Source organism: Poeciliopsis prolifica, unplaced genomic scaffold, assembly GCF_027474105.1.
Source record: "Poeciliopsis prolifica strain line A6 unplaced genomic scaffold, Auburn_PproV2 SCAFFOLD048, whole genome shotgun sequence".
Taxonomy (NCBI): Eukaryota; Metazoa; Chordata; class Actinopteri; order Cyprinodontiformes; family Poeciliidae; genus Poeciliopsis; species Poeciliopsis prolifica.
Window position 1 is genome coordinate 1,872,979 of NW_026562423.1, and position 24,139 is coordinate 1,897,117.

At 38.1% G+C, this 24,139-nt stretch overlaps 1 protein-coding gene across 4 annotated transcripts in view; it reads left to right on the forward strand.

The window, feature by feature from the left end:
• LOC129377490 (zinc transporter ZIP11-like) overlaps positions 1–24,139 on the forward strand; it is a 120,508-nt gene that overhangs the window by 94,884 nt on the left and 1,485 nt on the right. For 3 of the 4 annotated variants that reach the window (XM_055057472.1, XM_055057475.1, XM_055057473.1), the window contains exons 6-10: positions 7,493–7,660; positions 20,530–20,599; positions 21,414–21,512; positions 21,582–21,740; positions 22,202–22,395. In XM_055057472.1, coding sequence (XP_054913447.1) covers positions 7,493–7,660; positions 20,530–20,599; positions 21,414–21,512; positions 21,582–21,740; positions 22,202–22,280 — 575 coding nt within the window. In that variant the 3' untranslated portion in view covers positions 22,281–22,395. Of the gene's footprint in view, positions 1–7,492; positions 7,661–20,529; positions 20,600–21,413; positions 21,513–21,581; positions 21,741–22,201; positions 22,396–23,973; positions 24,060–24,139 lie in introns of those variants that run through there. The other variant, XM_055057474.1, reaches the window with a different exon arrangement.

The window sequence follows — 24,139 nt, forward strand, 5'->3', positions numbered from 1 at the left end:
ACAGAACCTTTAGAAAATGATACAAAAAAATTTTGAGAAGGAAGAAACCAACCTGGTGTGTGTTTCTGGCATTATTGTCACTGCCAAGCCAAGAGGAACAAATAAACAGTCAGAAAGTCATATTTCTATTTTTTACTGTTTTGTAAAAGCCAGACATCCTATTTCACAGTGCAAACATTAAAATCCAGTAAATAAAGCAAGTCCAAAATACAGATTGAAGTTGGCTGATATTATCCTGCTCTTTCACCAACACCATCATATGCAAGTATTTACAACTCTACTTGAATTAAATCTCCACCATTAATATGGATGCTTATTGTTTTAAGTTTTTATGTGACTTAACTCTTAACACCAATTACCGGGGTGGGGAAGAAAACTTGATTCCAATTATTTCTTATTTTGTAACAAACAAGCTGGAAGGTTTGCAGTTTATAGTCAAATTTGGCTTCTGCTTTCAACTCACTACAGAAATATTTCACACTGACAAGTAATTATACATCTAACAGACGCTTTTGTCACACGTCACCTCTGACAACAGAAATCCCTGGCGAGTAGTTTCAAAGATTTATTTATTTATTTCGTGTTGCTCACCTACATACGAGGTCGTCACCGCTACGTTTTTTTTTAACATTTAACTCGGCGCACCAATCTGTTTGTAGTCGTGCTCACTCTGCAGCCCTTCACAATCCTTAATGTGTTGGAGAGGAGCTGAAAGTAAATATATAAATATACAAAGTGGTAAATTCCCTTTATCTATAAAAAGACATGAATATATGCTGTTTGTATTTGCGGGTTGAGAGGCTGATTAACTTGACTGTGTTATAAACCTGACACATTTCTGTGTCAGCTGCAGCCTATTTATGTCTCGTAACGGGACATTAGTTTGACTGGCTGTCAAGCAGCATTTGATTTAACCACATTCCTTTTGTTAGTGCTGCCTCCAAACGTCTGCACCTCTTCATTTTTTTTTCTTTTTCTCCTTATGTTTTTCTGAACATAAAGAGGCCATAACCTGGCAGTTATGGCCTCCTTATATAGCTGCTTTAATAAATAATTTCCAAATTTTCCACTTTTTAATGCAACACATCCTGTTGACAAACACATTTGCTAGGAAGGAATTAAAAAAATAATAATTCAGGTTTAATGAGTGTTGCAACCTTTTCAACCAACTTTGGCCAAGTCTCAGATATCAGGCATGAAAAGAGTACAAGGCAAATCCACTGCATCGGATTTTTGCTATCATACAGTGAAGTAGTCATCAATAAATGGGAAAACTGTTTTTAATTTGATCTCATTATGCCTTCGTTTAAATGGGAACATCACTTAAGATTACAAATAAGCTCATTTACAAGAGACTCCTGGCCAAGAAAGCTGCAACAACAAAAGTTTGACATGCAGAGCAACTCCAGTATTCATGGGGGTCAAAGTTCTCAACCTCCCACAAAAAGCCAAAATTTGTAAATACTTGAGATAATTGCATATTTTAAAGGTTCACATACCAGGTTTATCTTAATATACATTAAGAACAGAGGAAACAGTCTTCGTACTACATAAGAAGTTAATATGTTACGGTCTTCTTTGTCTCCAGACTGACAGCCAATCAGACTGGTGACAAATAAAATGATCCGCCCTTTTAAAAAAAAAAAAAACATTGGTAACATTGCGCCTGGGTATTTCATCTTACCAAGCTGCATTTTTTGGCAAATAGTCAAATTTTGGAGTTACGTTCCAAACTGCACATACTAAACCATGAACGGGTAGGAGTCGTTGTGCTATGAAAAATAATTATTTAAAAGTAACAAAAGCAGACAGTAAAGTAAGTGGCAGGAGTAGAAAAAAACAACTGGAAATTTTACCAAAATATATGAAAACAGAATAGAAACTGGCGAGGAGGTCCGCAAAGTGTGCACCACTAATAGTGCTCCAAAAAGCACTTTTTGTTTTCTGCGCGACATTAATCTGTTAGACGTCAAAACAAAGCCTTGTGGGAAAAAGTTGAATTCCAAAAAAAATTTTTTTTTTTTACTTTACTACAGCTGTACTTTATTGGTAGTTTATCATTTGTGTTTGTTAATTTATAAAATTGGTTTGTCTGACTGTAAAAAATTAAGTTGTATTCTTATGTCCATATATGAAGCTGAAAGGCTTTGGCAGTGGTTTTAATCTCGCTGGCTCTCTGTCTACCTTGGCTGGAAAAATGGACGGCGTTGTAACGTTTTGTCCCTCAGATGATAAAATTCAAATTCTGAAAAGACTAATGCTGTGGTAAAGCCTTTATTTTGCCAAACTGAATACGTAACCATTTTTATACGTATGTGGGTAATTACAACGTTGAAATTTGATCTTTAAAAAGCAATAAGTGCATTTAGGGATTTTTTTTTTTAATATGAGCTATGAAGAACTGTCGATAGCAGCAACATAAGGGCATCAAATTTTAAATTTCCTGGTCATCCTCAGTTGTAGCTTTATTCTTAAACATTTTAAATTTGAGTGTTTTCTCACATTGTGGTACAATCGTCTTTATATTGTCAAATCAGTTTTACAGTTTACAGCAGGTTCATTGAATCCATGTTCACATTGAATTTTTTGAGGTTCTAATGTTTTCTTAGACATGAATATATGCTGTTGTATGAATATATGCTGTTGTATATGCAGTCCTTGTACAGTTGATTTTTACTGTATTTTCTTTTCTTACCTTAAATATACTCAACATGAAGATGTTTGCACATAGCTGCTTCATAACATTAGTTACATTTTTATTGTTCGTAATTGAAGATTGGCTAATATCATACAATAAAGTGAACACGAGTCAGAAACACAGCTTCAGCTACTTCCCCACAGCTATCATTAGCAGTGAGCGATACAGCAATGTGTCCACAGGGTGTGCGCACACAGCCATTTGTTACAGCCTAATGGTTTGGGAAGTTCAATTGGAGAGAAATGGACTGAGGGTTTTTGGCCTTTGAAAGCATCCTCTGATTGAGGGTGTAACCAGAGGGCCCTCCAGCAAGAGTCCAGATCAGTTGACCTTTCCAGGCCAGATAATTCCTATTTACTGCCGCCTACATGGCCCAGCTTACACAGTTGGAACGCTCTCACCGAGGTCAATTGCTCGTGTTCGAGAATGTGTGTGATAGAGACGAATGGAAGGATGGTCAGAGGAAGGGAGAGAGGGAGGAAACAGGAGGATTAAAAGTTTGGACGTTAACAATAAATCAGTGTCTTGTCTTGTTACGGCCAGCGAAGTAAAACAACTAATTAAAGCATTTATATCGGCTGCTGTTTCTAAAACGGTTTCTTTTTTTTTCAAATTGTAAGCATTCTTTTAGGCAAAGAAAATAAAAAATATCAGCAGTTCTGCAACTCACTGCCACAGTTGTATTTTTGTGAGCTGTAATATATTCATATACATGCCAGTTTATCAACTTGAAACACTTGAACATTTTGATGTTTAACAGCAGAAACAGGGCCTGGAGTTTGAAATTTGGACTCAAGATTCACTTAAATTGCAATTACCTGTAAAATTACCTCATAAAATTACATTAGATTTGTGCCCTAAAGAAACATGCTTTTACTTTGACTAGACTACCAGACTTGTAGTGTGAGACTTGAGTCTTAACTACAGTCTTTATCTCCACTGAAACCTCTTTAAAATTACAAGATTGTTCCAGGACAAAATAAACTAAACTCTGTTAATTTAACCCAAAAAGCAAACGGACAGATGACACCAGGAATAGGAGGAAAGGTTAATAAGACAGACTTACTGGATACAGAGTGGAGAACCAAATGTGTAAATGATGTGTAAATACTCTAAGCATTAATTACGACACAAGATACTGGAATAAATCTGTAAGGGTAACACATAGGTTGGGAAAGGGACAATAAAAGTATTGAGACACAAAACACAAACTTGACTGAATTAGCATAAAAAATTCTTCTTTTAGGAGTTAATGTAGTAGTAGATGAAAGTGGAGCAATCGTTGCTGTTTAGAAGTCAGTGGTTGACGCGTAATGATGAACTGCTCATTGGCAGTTCATTTCATAAAGGCAGCAAAGGAATCACGGAGTAAATTACTCTCTCTGTTGCTTCTGCATTCACATAATGGAGTCATCTCATTTGGAGTGACACATGGAAATATTCCATCATTGAACTATTATTAGCCATTAGTCACGATGCTCAGAATGGATGTAGCAATTAGTTTGAAAGATGCTTTCCACCCCCCAGTCTTAGAATTTGTTTTCTTTTGTGTAATTCTCCAAAAAGGCTTAGCGCAAATTAGGTTGTGTTCAAGACGCTAAAAGTTATTACAATGCAGATTAGGGATCAGTATCTGTCTTTGTATTCATTTGTATTCTATTTGCAAGAGAGTGAGAAATGTAGCTGGCTGTACATTTATATTTGATGGCATTGATGCAAATTGGGTGGGGCAGAAAGCATGTTGATCTCGTCTTCAAAACCCTATTTATCATTTAAATGGTTTTCTCAAAGTCTGTCGGGTTGTTTGTTTTGAGTCCAGTGTGTGACACCAACTCTTCAGTGCCCAGTAGAAAATGAAGTGATTGAAAGAAACATTAATTTTTTATATCATTGAAAAAATATAAAGGTTCTTGAAGGGCATATCAATCTGGGTTTTTCTGCAATGCGACTTCTTACTGTATTGAGGATGGTGGTACATAGTAGCTATAAAAATTGCCAAAGAGAGCACCTTTGTACTGGATTAACTTTATGCTTACAAACAACACCAATGGCTAACTTAGTGATCTGTTTAATCCATGCATGGGAGATGTCATTAACTGTCTTGTCCTAATTTCTCAGGTCTGGGTTTTTTCCTTCCAATAGTTTTATAATCCAAGTGGAATTCCAACCAAAGCAAAAAGTTAACAAAGATAATAGGACTTCCCCATATCCGTCTGCATGCACTAAAATCCTTAATGTTTCTCGCATAGGTGAATGACCTTTGTAGCGAACTTGCTATGTCTTAAAATACTAATACATTTTCAAAAATCTGCCCAGAATTTGTGTTGTAACACCTGGCTACACATTTCCTTGCAGGATTACTTTTCTTTTCTTTTTTTTTTTTTTTTGTGTGTGTCTTTAGGCTGAATACTAATGCCTCTCAAAACAGATCAGTTTTTCAATCGACGCCCGAGTGATAGCCATAGAAGTTGATTTACATCTCTCACACTGAGCTGCTAAGCTGAATTAATGTTCATAACTTAGCAGAGCAAAGTTCAGATTTGCCTTTTAAAGAAGAAAACTGTTCATTCTACTTCTAAATGGTTTTTCCTCAAGGGTTGGGTCAAACAAGCTTTTCAGCCACTAGAGGTTCATCATTATGAGTCACGCCGTTCTTACTGCAAGGTGAAGACGTAGAACGATGAAAGAAATCAGAACATAAAGGGTATATGTTGAATATTAATGGAAAGAATTTGAAACCCTCTCTGTTTTAACACCTCCAGCTACCTGGTAAACTGCAGCATGAAATTGCACATTCAGAGCAGTTTGCCAATGGAGTTTTCAGCAGTTAAAGCAAATAAAATACAGAGTGGAGGAAAAATATTGGACTTCTCCACAATGTGAATTGTGACGTTGTTTCATAGAGCTTTCATAGTGTTCCTCACAATGGTAAAAATGTGCAAAAAGGCATAAGTCATCTTTATTGCAGCCGTATAAGCTCACAGTAAAAATGAAAAAGGAATCACGTCTACAAAAATGTCTATTGCCATCCCAAATGGTTCTGTTAAAATAGATCGACATAACCATACTTGTAATTCATCATTTTGTTTTTTCCTGAAATATAGCTATGTCCCTTGTCCACTTTTCAAAATGAAAAAAACAAGAAAATACAACCTTTAATTAAAGCAAATGGTGTTCATAAGTCAGAAATTAATTAAAGTTTACGTAAATCTACTCAAGTATAAACATGTTAAAGGTATGCTGTTCTGATTGAGTACAATTTTGGTGGGCGTCCCTTATTTTTGTTTTTGAAAGGTGGCAACCCTAGTTTTCAGAAAACCCTGCAACGCCTTCATAGATTACACAACCATAAAAATTTTTAGACAATTATAGGGAGGACTTTTCCCATATTTGAGAATATAACTTGTTGGATTGTCATATCAATCCAACAGGGCAATACTGGATATTTGTGAGACGAATACTCGTCCTGTTACACTATTTTTGGTGTGAAGGTTGCTGGGAACGCTTCGAAACACGCCATTTTCAATCGAGATCATTGAACTATGAAAGAATAGTGACCCAAAATAAAGTCAACATTCCTCTGCATGTAGAGAACCTGAGCTGAAGAGAAGACAGAATGAGAGCTAGACAATCTAATAAAAATAGGGAAGGTCTCAATCTGAACAAGATCGAGAAAGATCGTCACCAATCCACTACAGAGCAACAAAAGACAAACAATACGAACCTTTATAAACTTCCACTTAAACTTTAAAGTAATTAAAACCTCTAGTAACTAAATCATTGCCCCACCCATGCATGGAAATTCTGCAAGGCCCATAGGGAAAAGCTTCAAAGGAATTGATCACAGTGCTTTGTTGCTGTAGAACCATCCATTTGCCATTACATGTACTCAATTCAAAGTTTTTGCAACTGTGCTGCAGTCATGAGAGGTTGATTTATTTTAGACTACCAGGGCTCCAAGTAATTACAGAGGCCAATGCATATTTGCTAAATGTATGTAAAGCCCATTTTGATGTTCGCTGATTTGATATGCAGATTTCCCCATGTCATTGTAACTCCCTTGGGACTTTCGCGGCCTACAGCAGCTTTCTGGATCTGCCAAGCAATCCAATTAGAGCCAAAAGGCGGCTTTTACTCAGAAAGTGCTAATATTTACATGTGATCTGACCGCATTAGGAAGCAATACTCAATAGCTTCTTGAGGGCCTCATGGCGATCTTTTGAAGCCGGGGTCGGATATGTAAATATCCTCGTCGTCTTCCCAATAGTCAATCATAATCTTTTTGTATGTGAAGAAAGGAGAGACAGGGGCTCTGGAAGAGGAGTTGACTCGCCACACAGCTGCCCATTCACTGCATGAAGTGGGCCTGCTCATTTGATTTTCCACTCTGGAGCCTAATAGACATTGTCAGTGGCAGCTGGCAGTGTGCAGCTTTCAGGCATTGTTCCACCAGCTGACAAGCACTCCTGTTGGGAGTAAACTGAAGGCGTTAATTTGAGGCATGCTGAAGCCCTTCAGGGTTTTTCTAACCTTTTATCTAGGGCCACTTCACTCAGAGGAGAGCTTTTGGTTTTGTCTTGTCACATTTGCACATTTTCACACCTGGAAGCTGCCCGATTCAGCTAGTCTTATCTACTCCATAACAGAGTAACAGATGCCATTAGTATTGCTTGTTTTGGGGGGATGGAGTATTGAGAAAGTTAGGTTTTAGGTGCATTCTTCAGGTAATCCATTTCTGAGGATGTTGCTTAATGTTTGTGTTACTTTATCTTTCTGTGATTTTCTTTTTCACAGATAAAACTGAATATGGAGAGGTCTACCAAAGAAGAAGAGGCCCCAATTCAGGCCACTTTGATGGACAAGAAGCAGGAAGTAAAACACCAGAAGGAGTTGGCCAAACGGCCAACAGGTGGCGGCGAATTCTCCTGCTTATCCTTGCCATCACCATCCATAATATCCCAGGTAAGAGGGAGCGAGAAAAAATAAAGATTTGGAAAGTAGAAACAGCTGAAATACCAGAATAAGTTGCAGTACTGTGCTGCATAACACTTTGTGGCAAACCAACTCGACTTGGAAACGAGATTTTCCCAAATCGCATCAGTTTCTAATGACACAATTTTTGGGAATTGTATCATTGTAATTTTTTTTTCTTCTGAAATTTCTAAATCTTAAGTCTTAAGTAATGTGTTAATATGTAATAGGTTCTATAGTTGACCTCCCACCTATTTATGGTTCAATATTCAGATATTTTCCAACGCACATCTAAAGTTTTACTGAAATGCAGCTTGGGAAGCTGAAATACCAAATTCAGAGCTACTGGATACATTATTGGCTGGTGTGTGCAAAGCAGCCAATCCAGAAGTGCCATTTATTTTTCCTGGGTGCTGATTGGCTATGCCCCCAATTTTGGAGACAAAGACGTCTGTGCTACGGCTAAGATGATTTCCACTGTGCGTGTTGATGTTTATTACAGCGTATTTGATGTTTGAACTAGTAAAATGGGCAATTATAACTAACCTTTACTGTTATTATAGACAGATTTAAAAGCAAAAAGCTAATTCCACACGAGTGGTTGACTAATGAATCTAAATCGTGCTTCCTCTCTTGGTCAGCTCAGTCAGTTGACGTCTTCCTCAGTAGTTGGTCATGCAAGTTGGTCTTCACAACAAAAGTTGTCTGTTATCTTCTATGCATCATTCAACTTTATCTTTTTCTTATGAAAAACCTGAATTGTAGCAGGAAGACAGGGCTTTGGGAAAAGATGTGCAGCCATTGTCAAAGCTGCTCATTTTCTTTTTTCAGTTCAAGTGTAAAATCCACAGTCGTCCTTTTAACGATAATAGATTGCGGTTTGCTGATTGGTGGCAGTTCCGGTATCCCATAAAGAGCAGTGCAACAAAGGCATGGGTTATAATTTGCCATCTGCTGTGCATTTTAGTACTAAACAAAAATACAAAAGACTGAACTGAAATATGCTTTGAGATTTACAAGAAAAGAAAAACGTTGGCAGCATTTTTTTTTTTTTCTGATATTGGTAGAAAAGCATTTCCAGTTGCTTTTGCTGATGAAAGTCTGCTCTCTTGTTTCTGTCCGAGACACAAGCAAGCTGGACTGGAAGTGCTATAATTGGGAACATTCAGGGTTAAATGTAACTAAATGGAGCAGGAGCTTGACAGAGCGCAGCCGAGGGTTTTCTGAGTCGGACTGACAAGGAGGTTGATGGGAGGGCTCAGAGAAATTAAAGGAGAGGCAACAAAATTACAGGTCTGTAAGTTTACTGTTTTCACTAAAAGGAAGTTTTAAGCTGTAGCCACAAGTTCTTTAATTTCTTGATGCCGTCTGCACTGATGTATTGTATCAGAAGCTTCATTAGTGTTACAAAAAGTGTGTAGTTTGTCATTTGCTTTTTATGGAACAAATAACAAAATATTAGAGCTTTTATATTCCTTTTATTTGAGCCTCTTCATGTTGTAAGGTTTTCCTGCAAAGTGGTGTCCCGTTATTGCTGGGAAGAATTATATAATTTATAATATTCAAGAAGTTATTATTGACCCTGTAGATGAATGCGAGTGATTCAGTCTCAATACCTTGTGTTTAGCTTTCAGACTCTTATTTTGAATTTGAAATGAAGTACTTCCTTAGTAATTTTCCACTTGTCTTGAAGTAGTTGGTGAGTAAAAGGACCAGTTTCAGGACCCGACCAGAACCTTGAGAAATAATGAGATTTAGTTGTATATAAAAACAGGCTTTAATGCCAGAAAGTTAGAGCACATAACACCAGTTTTAAAGTCCCTCCTCTGGCTCCCTGTATCTCAAAAAAATAGATTTTAAAATACTGTTGTTAGTTTACAAATCACTGAACGGTATAGCACCACAATACATCAAAGATCTGAGTTGTATCAACCTTCCAGACCTGTCAGGTCTTCTGGTTCTGGTCTGCTCTGCATCCCCAGAACCAGAACCAAGAGAGGAGAAGCAGCTTTCAGCATCTATGCACCAAAAATTTGGAACAAACTTACAGAAAACTGTAAAACAGCCGAAACCCTGACTTCCTTTAAATCTCACCTAAAAACACACCTGTTTAGAATTGTATTTGAAACGTAATATGTAACAATATATTGTTTATTCTATGATGCATGACTTTGTGTTTTTGTGTTTATGATGTGAAGTACTTTGAAATGCCTTGCTGCTGAAATGTCCTATACAAGTAAAATTTGATTTGATTTGAAGGAATGATCAAATATTACCAGCCATACATGTCATACAAATAGAACAGATACAGAGCCTCATTCACCGTCCAGCGCTGGGCAACACTTATGGATGGAGCCAAGTGAGACCAAGACTGTAGCACAAGTTCAGCTTTTTATTCTTCTCTGCAACCTGTACCCTTCCTAAAGGGTCCCCTGAACAGTTTCAGTCTCTTCATGTATGACTGCCGACAGGCACACATATACATGGTTATGTACGCTGCAGTGTGTGTGTGTGTGTGTGTGTGTGTGTGTGTGTGTGTGTGTGTGTGTGTGTGTGTGTGTGTGTGTGTGTGTGTGTGTGTGTGTGTGTGTGTGTGTGTGTGTGTGTGTGTGTGTGTGTGTGTGTGTGTGTGTAAGCAGTTAAAAGAGATGGAGGAAAAGATTTAACAACAAAAACACCCACCACAGTCGTTTATTCTTTTGAGTCAAAACAGATGTGAAAAAACTTACCTTGGACTTCACTCTGTCAGTTCTAACAAGCCAGACCACCTTTCCATTTGGATGATTTTCTTTGTTCTTTTTACTTTGATGAAAACAATGCACCTACCTCTGTATGGCAGTAAAAGATGCCAAAGAGAAACAATTAACTCCAGGGTCACCGGCCCAGTAAACACTCATCAACAGAGTTTTTGCTGTGTGGTTAGGTGAGCCTTTTAAAGCCCAGTTTGTCATTTTAACACAAACTAAAAGCAAATAACAGGAACTGAATTTTCCACACTTTTTAACTCTCTTCACACTGCCATCATCATTCAGTAGAATGAACGACCATGCAAAAAAGAAACTGTTTTTTAGCATGAACATTGCTGTGTCAATGTAGTACAGACCCCCCACAATGCCAAGAATTAAATGTAACCCTCTGTAACTGCCAGTCGTTATGGTCTCAACTAAACACAGGACACTGAATAAAACAAATTTCTGCCAGTAAGAAAAGCTGGATGCGTTTGGTCGCGCAGTGCTGATGGAAAATCGTTTTCTCATCCCCACATCGCAGCTGCTCATCCAACTTTTTCTTTTCTTCTGTTTCTGAGAACTGTTTTCCAGGCTGTTGTCGAAATCAGAATCAGAAGTGTTTTGTGGTATTCTGTCGGCTTCGAGTTCTTGGCTGACAGCAGTTCAGACAAAAGCACTTCTGGATATTAGAGTAGTCTGCGACCTGAAAAGGGCTTTTCAAAGAGAACCAAACGCCGGAATGTAAATCAATGTATATGCAAATCTAACCTCGTTAGAAATCCTTTGGTTTGGTTTTAATTAGACTTCTTGTCACCTAAACATCTCTAGAGCCAACACTACAGTTGTGCATTTATTTCAAGCCCTAATTTTGTGAGTCTTTCTTTCTTTTTTTTTTCTAGCAGCACAGAGAGAGTTCCTCTTAACTATTCAAGCTTCAGCTGTCATAAAGTGTCACAAGTTCTTTTGATCACAAATTATAAAGTCACAGATTTTGCTGTAAGTGTCAAAATGTTTCTGTGCCTGATGGTGATGATGGATGTATTGACTGACTTTGAAGTCTTTCCTGCTTTTGGGTCAATAGAAAATGTAATGTACCAGGACTTTATGATGCTTCTTTGTATTAATGTCCTGCTTTAAAAAAAACATGGAGGATTGTAGTCTTTCAGGGGCAGATATCATTTGAATTGAAGTTAGCGCGTTGGCATTAGCTTCTGTTACTTATGCCAGTATAACTAAGTTTTTAGCTACCAGTCCCCACCACTGATTTTTTTTTTCTGTCACATATCTGAGGTATTCAGGAAAGCGTTAAACAATCGTTTCCCTTATAGGACTAATATTCACTGCTTCAACAGGCTGTAAGGGCACTGACACTTCAGGTGGTCAGTTTTTTATTTTTATTTTTTATTCCTTTTTGCTTTTGTTGATTAGTGGAAAAAATACATTATTTGCACTGATTACTTGATTCAAATTTAATTTCTAGAGCACATGAAGTAGGCATTATTCTGTGGGCAATTAGCCATCGAATTGAATCACAAATTGATTCAATTCAGTTTCTCTCTCTTCTTTTACTTTTTTGTTTTTGTTGCATCAATTCAATTGATTTCCGTTTGTCCTATAAACACCAGGTATTTTCTTTCTGTACCTTAGGAATACACTGCCCATTAACCTTAGATTAAAAATCATGTGAGAGAATTATGCGGTTTGTGAAGCCCGATTGCATATTATTACGGGAGCCGATACCAAAAAGCATACTCATTAAAGGATGAAAACGCCATTCATTATGCAAGACATGTTGCTGTGCAGAGACTTTTTATGCAGCCGTAATGAGGCCTGTTTGCATGAGACCCAAAGGGGTTGCCTGTGTGAGTGCCTGCTGAAAAGATTTTACTTTGCAGGTTGAAGACGACCTGTCTGTGCTCTTCAATTGGCCCTTTGAAGAGACTTCCTAATTACTGTCGCGGTTTCATTGTAGTGAAGCGTTTATGGATTATATTTTCTAAAGCTTAAACACGATGCATAGAGTCGGATCAATATGAAGGAAAGCGGTAACCTTCAAACAGGCCATCATAAACTGTATCAGTTAATAACTACTTACGTTTCTGTAAGAACACGAGTCAAATGGCCAAGGGTTTTCTTAGATAATCTCAAAATATACTCTGCGTCTCATGAGAATTAAACCTATGCAGTGTTGAAATTGACCGGCAACTGATCAAATATAGTTTAATATTTGATTGCATGACAGGCTTGTCTAAATTTATCCCTAATAATAATGTTGCTAAACTTTGATAAGGTGCAAAATTGTTTTCATTTATTCATCTGAATCAAGTTGCTCCGCCAAAGCGATTATGATGACTTTAACAGCTCCTCCGCTCAATTTGTGAGTGTAAACAAACTGCAATTATAAAGCTGAATGCAACTGGTCCACTGAGAGTGTTTTCATCAAAAAGTACTTACAGTTTCGAAAGGACTTGGTGTTTTTTGTTTGTTTGTTTTAATTTATTTTGATGATTTGTTGTGGGTTGGCTAGTTTGATTTTTTTTTTTTAAGTCAAATAACTCACCATGATCCTGTACCAAGGATTTAAAAGTTAATTTCCAAACCTTTTAAATGTTCAATCATCCAGTTTTAACATTCTGTTTTCATTTCTACATTTCATCACAATCGATGTCAGATAAAAATGCTCTGAAAAAAGGCTCATGAAGAGCAGAACACAATGTATTAGCATTATAATCTCAAAAGTAACAGACACTGAATTGTCTTAAGCACGAGAAGACTAAAAAATTTAGTGAATCTTGTATTTTTGCTTAAATCTATGTAGCTAAATCCAAGTGAAGTAAATGTTAGAGTAACCAGGGTTTCCCACACTGTTATTATAAGCCTGGCGGGCCACCAGGCTAAACATTGCTTATTTTTTTTAAAGTCTCTTTAAAATGTTTGCATTTCTAACACTTTATAGTTGGTGTTCAGGTATTACTTTTCCATCCTGTTAATAACACATAATTATCACGTGATATTTTCTAATATACTGTCAACTTCAAACATTGTTTGAGCTGCAGCTGAAGCTTTTTTTTTTTTTTTTTTTTTTTTATAAAATGTCAGGGTTTTTCTTGTACTCCCATCTACCAAGGTGTTGACAATCAGTGATGTGGACAGAAAAATATTCTCATATGATGTAAAATATGACATTTCAGCCCAAACTTTTGGTGGTGTGGGTAAACCATCAAGTATGACATTGATTTTTTAATAAATCATAATACATATGGATCTTTTTCTCTTTTTTTAGCTATATTCTTCCCATGTACCCTGTTTTGATGCAGCACTGAATCTGAAATATAAGTTAAAACTCTGTTTAACCATTGGTTCAGTCATAAACTCTGGAAGATGACCGACCCCTAAAGACCTAAACCTAGAATTGGCCTTAAGATTCAAGACAGCTTCTTAACTCAAGATGACAGATTCTGAGAAAACAGACATTAGCAGCAACGTTGATATTGATTGACTTGAATCATTTGATATTCAGCCTACACTGCGGTGATCTGTCATTTTCAGTGTGGAGTTTGAAATGAAGGCCAGAGGCAAGATTATCACAGTTGTTGCCAATGTCTGAATAACTCAACAACATCGATTGAACTGACTGATGAATCCAGCAATGATGTACATGTGTCTGTGGAAGACTTCTTTCCACTGGGCAAGACACTCTCAGGCAGGAATTTCAACTGCTGCATACTGTGCATTAGCCATCAGTGTCAAAGAAAACTTTGTTTTCCAGCTTTTCTGCAGCTTCATTTTACCAAAACAAACACCATGTTGAAAGGAAAATACTAAAAAGTCATTGCTTTCTGTGACTTGAGGCAGTTGAGGCTACAAAAAATTCCCTGCTAATATATTCTTGCTTGCTAGCTGGATTTTTAGCGTCTAATTTATTTTGATAATTTGTTGTCGGTTGGCGAGATGGCGTTCATTTTCACCTCTGGCTAACTTCTGTTGCCAACCCGTACAATGCTACCCGTGTTCTGTTCAAAAAGGCTTGGCACTATGGGGGATAAGAGGCTGTAAAGAGGCATATGCAGTGTCCGGTGTACGAGGCTGTGATTATATATTATATGGAATTTTCTTCTGTACATTTCTGTTGTGATACAGGTCTTAAATTTCAATCATAATTTTCTGAAAAAGTCCTAACTTTGGTTGATTTGGGTGAAACACCCTGTTTACGCCTCTCCTGTCCATTTTGATGTGGAAGTTCAATATTGCACGAGTTTCCTTCACTGGAATTTTAAATAAAAGAAGGAAAAATAGGTCGCAGTGCTTCAACAGATATAGCTATCTGTTGAAGTCTTATAAAGCACTCAGCCTGCTGAGGTGAGTAAATCTTTATTTAAACTGCCTGCATAGATATCAGGACATTAAGGTTATTAGGTCATTGCTAAGACATTTGGGTCGCACTTGTGTAAACGTCATAGTAATAATGCAAATCTGCAGCCTATGAGTGCATCTCAGAACTGTTAATATTATGCAAAAGACTTAAAAATGTCCAAAACATGTGTTTGAGCCTGGCTTAACTTGATGTTGAGGACCTTTGTAGGTCATTGAAATGCAGGACAGATACTTAATAATGTGATACAGCTATTAGTATCTGTCATAAAAAGCTAAAATCCAAGTAAAGAGCCATTTAGATTATTATATTGTCCATTTAACCATTAACATAGCTTATAAATGTTGATGCCATTACCATTAAAATTGACTTTGTGTTTAGTTGATGATATTAAGTGTCTTTTAGAAGCAGATGTGTCCTTTTATGCTAATAGTGTGTAATTTTTGCTTCCCAAATTTCCAGTGTTTGGTAGCTCTCTGACTTCTTTGAAGTGCTCTTTCCCCTAAGTAATCATATAATTTAACATTATCCACAAACAGAGGTCCACACACTCTTATAAGCCCATTTGCTGTTTCAAGGTGATGAAAGCTTACATCTACTTTACGCCAAAATCTAGAGTCGGCATTAAAACTGATGTGGAGGAGTAATTTGTTGAGTTATTTTGTGCTGAAATAAAAACTGGCCATATAGCGAGTGCATCTTATCAGGGCATGATGAGTGCTCTTATTAGTTTAACACCCATCTCTCTGTCGTTGGCTCAATAGAAGTCGTCGCCCTGAAGGCATAAGCCTGCCGTTGAACACCACAAAAAGCAGCTGCATAATAACAGGGTCTGATCTTCAAAGTGGTTGTGAACACTGTTGGTGCACTACAGAGACAAAACCCAATATTCATGGCCACCCTTAGGCTTGTTCCCAATTAGGGTGATGGACAAATCAAGGTCATGGCAACCAATATTGACAGCGAGATTGACCAAAATAAGGCAAATGGAACGTATTTTCACTAAATGGCTTTATTAGCTAGAAGATCACTTTTGGAATCAAATGATTGTTTCAGTTTTCAAATGTTTTGAGTTTGACCAAAGCTTTCTTGGGCCGAGAGGGTCCCTTCTAGGCTCATGACATTTTTGATCACTTGATACATCCGTGATTTTAGATTTTTGAGCTTTTCTGTGTATGAGCCATCACCATAAAGGATTTGTTTTAAGAAGTCAAAGACCAATGAAATTTGGCAAAGATCTTTGAAGGACAACTGTAAGACAACTGGCAAAGACTTTTGGGTGCATATCAAAATAGCTGAGTGTCCCTTTAAACAGTTGTACATGAGGACAACTGATCTGATTTACCAACCTTATGCCAAGCTCTGAAAAAAGACCCAAGTCATCTGTGATTATCTTATGAGTACTCCAGCATGGAAAGTACTGGAACATTTTGGTCTCTGTCCACAATGAAGCCAGTTTTGAATTGGACTCCAATGGTCCCTGCAGAAGAAGAGCTAGTGGGTGTGCAACAGAACTTCAAGCAATGCTGGGATTTATAGTTACACACAGATTAGCTAAATGCCAAGAAAAATGTTAAGGACAGGCATGGCAGCAATCACATAACTTGGTGTGATTAGAGAAGTCGAGATGAAGGCGTTCAAATTAAAGAAACTATATTTGTTGCCAAGCATGGTGCTAGTACCAGGATGGTTGTAACATGATGATACAAAAACAAGTCCAGGTAATGATAAGCTAATGGCGAGGGTTTTGACCACAACCGTACATCATCCACAGAAAATCTTACCTGTAGTCAGTTTCAGGCAATGAGCTGAACAGAAGACAAGCAGAGAGTGGAGGCAGAGATGCTCGGCTCGGTGGAGAAAGGTGTCAGCAGGTGAGGAGTGGAAATTAAAAGAATGTGGAATGGAATTGAGTGACTGCTGTGACAATGGTCTGTCAGTGGCGGCACCATGAGACGCTTAAAAGAGCATAGAACATTTAGAAGGGAATGGGGAGGATTGACTGCTGCTCACATGTAGAAACAAATTTAGTGGTAAAAAAAATTCCTCCCCGGTAAAGTGAATGCATGTCCAGCATTATCCATTTTATAACTTTACCCTGATAATTTTTTGATTAGAGCAAGGCAGATAGATGATTGATATGGAATTGATTTTCTATGATTAAATCATGTCATAGTAACGTGTGATTATGCAGAGAGCTAAATCATTCTGTTGCTCTTCTAATTAGGCCACAAGTTTCAAGTTTTTCTTTATAACAAATCTGAAAACTTTTACTATCCTCTGTGCTTGAAGTAAAATGTTGAGCTTGACTGTCCGTGACAAATGTGTTTGACTCTTGGGCTAAATAAGGAAATTGTTCAACAATTCTTCTTGGTTGTTAAAAACTCCCAGATATTTCATTAGAGTTATAAAAATGAAATAAATCTTAATTTCTTTTTGTTTTTAAGGGGGTATTATGTATTTTCCAGCCACATGGCGCCATTTTATAGCATAATCAAGTTGTAAAAATGCTGCGTACCTCAAACATGACTTCAAAAGGAGTGTAACTTTGAATGCAGCAGTTGCACAGGGGTAAAGCGATCTACGGTAGAAAATAGATGGTTAAGGGAATCCAAAGAGCACCAAAGGGTTGTTTATTCACATAATTTAGCCTCCGGATGTCTGCCTTCAGTGAACCGGATAGAAGTTGATTGGAAGCAGGAAGCACTGTTGTCAGAGGCAATCACAGATGTTACATTATGATGAAGTGTCTCCTCGGCCCTCCAGACCCACAGCTGTCTCATCTCACTTTGTTTCCTTCCATCCTTTCTGTTGCTGCTTCTTTTTTTTATTCATTTTTCCTTAGACTTTCTCATTTTCACATCAATGAAACCAGACTATTCATTAAAAAAGGACTTTGGTGCACTTTGGTGATAAAGTATGTGGGGTGACTGGATTGGTGGGTAAAGTAGTCCTCTTGGAATGGAAGGTCGTAGATTGGATTTCATCTTTCTCCTGTCACATGTCAATGTGCCCCTGGGCAAGGCACTTAACCCCAAGTTCCTACCGATCTGTGTATTGTCATACAACTGTAGTCAGTGATCACTGTGACCGAAAATGTGCTGCGTAAGTTCAGCCTGTTTACCATCATCATTTTACCCATTAGATTAACTTATCAGCAGGCGTCGGGTAGCTTAGAAAGTGGAAAAAAAAAAATCAGGAGTTTAGGCAAGGAAGGTGTGTTTACAAAAATAGCAGGAGGGAAAATTTTTGTTTACGCACTGTGAAGACGGAAGTTGTGCTCATGTCTTCTTCTGATATTCTTGTCCTTTGGTGGTTCCTGTTGCCATGCCACCACGGGCGAGGAGATGAACAGATTTTTCAGGTTTCGCTCGTTTGACAGTCCAATGTGAAAGTGACCCTCAACAGCTGAAAACGTAACAAGGGTTTCCAATTTTGGTCAATTGAACAGAGTCTCCCAGATTATGAGGTGTGAAACCACAGAAAGATTTAGGAACGGTTGAGTGTTTAAAGATTAATGACTTGACATGATTGCTCTGTAGTGTCCTTGGCAGAAGCAACCAGAGTTTGACTGGGTAACTGGTTCACTGATATTGTGTTGTGATAGAGAGTTCGTCCAATCACCTGATAAGAACCTCTGAAAAGTGTCAGAGGTTCTTTCACATTTATCAAAGACTTTCAGGATATTTCTGAATGACCTTGTTTCAGACTTTAGCTTAGAGACCATTATACAGATTTTCATTTTTACAATGAAAATCTGCATTGCCCACTGACTTAACCATCCACTGTATTCTCTAAATACAGGGCAGCCATCTGTTTTTGGATTTTAAATATTACTTCAGTGCCATTGTATCTAATAATTATGCTGTAAATATATCTGTAAATGGCATAAATAAATACCAAGATGGACAGCAAGGTATGCCTTAATCCACTGTGATGGACAGCATTATTTAGCAGATTAGGAAGTCTCCGGGGTATCTCGGTGTTAAAGTGTCCACTGGGAGGAGTGTCCAGCACTGACTCAGAACTTGCTTGAGGTACAATATGTTCCTTTTATCCTCAGATCACCTTGGGATCTCCCAGATAGAGCTGGAGAGATTCACTGGGGACATTGATTTCCATGGTTTTCACATGTTAAACAAATGAATTTGTCTAAATAAATAGTTTTGTTCACTATTCAATCTAACCCAAGGCAGTGGATTAGGATAAAATTTAAATTTTCATGTGCGACCCTTCTACAGTTTGTGCCCATGCCTACCACCCCTAATAAAAATAATCTAGGCACACCCCTTGAGTATGGTTGGTCTCACAAGAACTCACAACTTCTCACAATCCCACTCTTGTGTGCTATGGTACACCTACTCCTACTGTAACCGCAGAGCTTGCTACTCTGGGCACAGCTTACAGGACTAATTAAATGCCATCGAGGGTGCAGCTGCAGCTCTCAGCACCACATGTGGTTGAATAGTCCATGTTTCTCATTTTCTATTAATTTGGTGAGGGAGCTGAAAAAAAGAACATCAGAGTTGCTGCAAATGAAGACACAAACTGCTGGGAAGTTTCTTAAGCCGCATAATGTGTAAGAAGTGCAAGAAGCCGATCTATTAAAGCAAGAGCAAATCCGCCCAATCGATCGAGATTTCATTCAACCTCCATTCCCGCTCAGTCCTCGCAGGAAAGATGAAGGGCTGTATAAGGATGACTGTGGGCCTACAGTCCCCCCCACTTTCGCGTCAGCGTCGTGACCCTCATGTTACGTAAGGCTCTCAGCGACTGACCAGCCCACACCTGTCCTCAAGCCCAGACAACCTGTAATCAGTGTGGAGAGGTGCCGTGACAGCGGGAAATGCAAAACAGCCAGTAGATCTGTCTTCACGGGTCACGCAAACACATTCCCGAGCTTCTCGAGCACACCGACGCGCTCACAGATACATCGCTCACCGTGACCTTTTCGCTTTCGGTTTGAATGAAGAGCGCTCAAAGCCTGTGTGACAAGCATAACGAATGAGATAACCAGGGCGACGGTGGAGGGACGATGCACAGGGTGGTCAGAACACAGAAGAGACTGAAGAGAAGCAGTGGCCATGTTTCAGTGGTCACAACTGCAACAATCCATCATAAGAACAGCTTTAATCTCCAAAATCGGGGGTCGTCTAAGTGGGAGCTCGTGGTGAAAGAACAAGCAAAACTGGATAAACTGAACTTAATTTAAATTGCAAACATGTATTGAGGAAATAAAGTCACAAATGGATGTCATATGAACAAAATTATATCAGTGACACAAACCATCACACTAGTCTGATGGAGCGATTGTAGCACTTTGTTTGCTCCCGTCTTGCACAGGATTCCTAACAAACCTGACAGTGCTTTTCACCTCTGCAGTGCTTGGATAAATACTTTTTTTTTTCTACAACAATTGACTCTCTGGAATACATAAGTAGTTCAACAAACATGTTTCAGAGCTGCCTCTGCAGATTCACCAGGGCTGGAGACCTGAATGTAGGCAGCAAAGAAAACAGAAGGAAACGACGCACCGTGGAAATCCTCACTGTGTTCAGTGAGATGACAAGCCTGTGATTTCCTTTTACTTTTCTTTCATTCTTCTGTTCCGTATATTGTGCTACCTGTCATATTGAGTCATTTGCTGCTTTATTTATCCGTTTTCTAAGGTTTACCTTTTTTCCTCCTCCTCTTTCCTACAGTGTGGGATGCAAAGTGATGAAAATCAATCGTCTGTCATTTCTTTTCTGCCTCTGCAGAGGGCCTGGCTGTTGGGGTCGGTTTCGGAGCCATAGGAAAAACAACTTCTGCTACCTTCGAGAGTGCCAGGTAAGATGACTATCAAGGTTTTTAATTGGTGAAAAACTCGGTCCTTAATTTGGGTATTTGGTTCAAACATATTATGTTAAAAGATTTTAACATAATATGCAAAAAAACATTCATTTACGGTTAAATATGTTTTAATGTTAACCTTTTAAAATTTGTTAGTATGAATAAGTTTCAAATAAACGTGTTTTATGTTACCACTAGATGCCTGCTGTTGCCATCTAGTGGTTACATCGTGGAATTACCTGCTTAATCTGCTCCTCAGCAGAGCTTTTTTATTGCAGATACGCCTGCAGCATAAATAAAAAATTAGTTCGTCATCTTGGGGCGGCAACCAGCTGGTTCTTGGCCTTCCACTGACCAGAAAATCTGATTACATAATTCTGCTGTTTTATGCTAACTTTGGAGAAAAAAAAATCTGTCCTGTTTTATTAAATATTGTATAATTTCACTGTTGAGCAGGCAAACAAAATCAGATCAGAATTTTGTATTTTGAAGTTCTTTTCATTTGACCATTTTTGCCAACAAGTTTAGCAACCATTTGGTCTCGGAAGACATCGAATTGGTTCACATGTTAGTTGTACGTCATTTATTGTCAGTATAAATGCAGCTGTTCTACAAAGACTCAAGAGGTTTGTGAGAGAAACATCCATCAAAAGCCATCAGTTGGTTATGGATGCAGTAACAGACCAATAATCCATCTCCAGGACTGATAGATGTGGTTGGTTTCTGTAAATCTTATCAGTCCTTTTCCAATCTGGAGATATTTTTTTTTAATCAACATTTATTTGATTATCGATGGTTTGCTCTCCTTCAGGAATCTGGCTATCGGGATCGGCATCCAGAATTTCCCAGAAGGCTTGGCGGTGAGCCTGCCTCTGAGGGGCTCCGGGGTCTCGAAGTGGACGGCCTTCTGGTAGGCAAACCTCCTCATCGCAGCGCTCTGTAAAGGTTCTGGCCTCCAGCACATCACTTTGTCCACCAGGTACGGTCAGCTCAGTGGAATGGTGGAGCCCATCGCCGGCCTGCTGGGCGCCTTCGCTGTCGTACTCGCAGAACCGCTGCTGCCGTACGCGTTGGCCTTTGCCGCTGGAGCGATGGTCTACGTCGTCATGGATGACATCATTCCCGAGGCTCAAGTCAGGTCAGTGGGAAGATATGGCTAACGTTTGGACAGAAGGCTGGAGTGCTAACGTACAGGACCGTTGCAGATTTAAAAAAAAAAAAGACGAGAATACATTTCCGCAGAAGAACTCTCGGTGGGCAAGAAAAAAAACCCACAGAAGTTATGAGATTTCTGAGCACCAAGTTAGAAATTTGCTACAAAAAAAAACTGAAATTTTGAGATAAATCTCAGAAACTTTGTCAGAATATCAATATCTCCAAACTTCAAAAATTTGCAAGGAAAAGAAAATCTCAGAAATTTCCTAGGAAAACATGGAAATTTCTCAGAAAATCTCCAAAAGTCAAAATTTTTGATTTTTGGAATTCATAAATTTCCTTGTTTTTTTTTCTCTCGAAGATTTTTTCTGACATTAATCCTTTTTTATGAGTCATTTACCCATCTGACCTCTGCTGTTATCTCTCGTTTATTGGTGTTGCCAGCGGTAACGGCAGACTGGCTTCATGGACCTCCATTCTGGGATTTGTGGTGATGATGTCACTGGACGTGGGGCTGGGCTGAGGACGCCACGGCGACCGAAAATAAATAAACCACGGCTCAGAGAAGCACAGCTGACCTCAGTTTTAAAGAAGGGAACCAGTTGCTGAGTCGAATTACCGCTACTTGAAGTTGAACTGTGAGCAAAACTTTTCCATGCAATGATTGCTGTACTTGAACTGACATGTTTTCTATGAGATTCTTATCATTGAATGAGACAGGAAGGTTTCGTGATTCATGTGCTGGTGAAGGTTTTGTTTGCTGGTGTTTTTTCAGAAAAAAAATATTTAATATGACAGCTTATAAACTGTCTTTTTGTCTTTTTTTGCAGCTGAACATGGCATTATGAGATTTAATAAGGTTACATCATACTAGTAACTTAAATGTACTGAATCTGGTGTTTCTTCCATTCTTTATATATTATAATTTACATTTGCCTTTGGCACAATAAATTGGCTCAGGTGGTTTTGCTGGGGCTTTTTGCAGGGCTGTGTAAGTCTCCTGCCACCTACTGGTCGATCAGGGGAATCACACCTGCTTATCTTCGGAATTTTTTAACAGGATTTGTTTTAATCTCAGGTGGTAAAAACTAAAAAATATATTTTTAATGTAAGAGTAGTGCTACTTGGGCATATTTTTACCCTTGTAGAAGTAAAACTAGTCAACAAATATAATTGAATTAAGAAATATTTAGTAAAAAAAGAAAAAAGGGTTACTCAAAGTAATCATAAGGTTGTAACATTTGATGAAAATGGTGTAATCAGACAAAATGCATAATAAAAGAGCTAATTCTAGTTTTTTTAAAACAACAAAAAAAAATGTGTCATGAGCCAAAGTGGGAAGGGAAGCATTACTTCAAAATACAATCGGCAATAAAATTTCTATTTTGGATTAAGTTTAAACAAATCTGGACTACTGTTTGTTTTTTGTTGACATGGTTGAAGGATCCTCTGAGTTTATTTAGAAGCCTTCATTCAACTTCTTAAATATTAAAAATATGCTGACAACTGTTTTGTACTTTATTTTATTGGGGATTAATATGTAGCAGCAGGAGATATTCACTGAAAATCTATCAAAACAAAAAGCTTCCAGGTGAAACCATTTTGATTGTGACTCCATAATTACTGGTGCTTTTACTTTTAAAGAAAATTCGCCTTTAAGAAAACTTTGAATATATTGAACATTTTCTGTATTTCTTCTCTGACTGACCTGTAGATGTACTAATAGAGATGGTTACTATTGCTTCTGAATATGAAATGCATCATTTGTGGCAACATGGTTCAGTAAATGCGTTCCTCAATCAAGACTGACTGCATGTTTTGATTTAGGAACGTATGCAGTAAAATCACAGATTTAACAATATTAAACCTGTGAAGGTATGTCACTGTACAAGAGGATGAGTTCATTTTATGCTTACTACATATATTTTTACGCAGCAGATCTCATCTTTGATTTTTCTTCTTTTAAATGCAACTTCATCTATTGCCATCTAGTGGCCACCTTCAGGAGTTGCAAATGTAAAAAGCACAAAGTGACCCAGTGATTTTATTTGTTGGTCATTTTTAGAGAGTTTGTTTACAGGGACGGATTAGGGCCACTAAAAGCAAAAAGCCAGTAGTTTGAAGTTTATTGTCACAATGCTGACATAATGCATATGGACACCTGGGAGCTACCAGCTTCAATTACTTTTATTTGTTTTTTGTTGACATGGTTGAAGGATGCTTTCTATGAGACTTTGAGCAACAGTCCAGTCGGTTTCCTCCATCGCCAGGTGAGAAGCTTCTGCTGGCTCTGGAGTGATGCGACGTTTGTAGTCCATGTGCAAAGTGTTTCTTGATGCGTTGACTCAAGACTCAGTCCACTCCCTGCGAGTGAATTTTCCA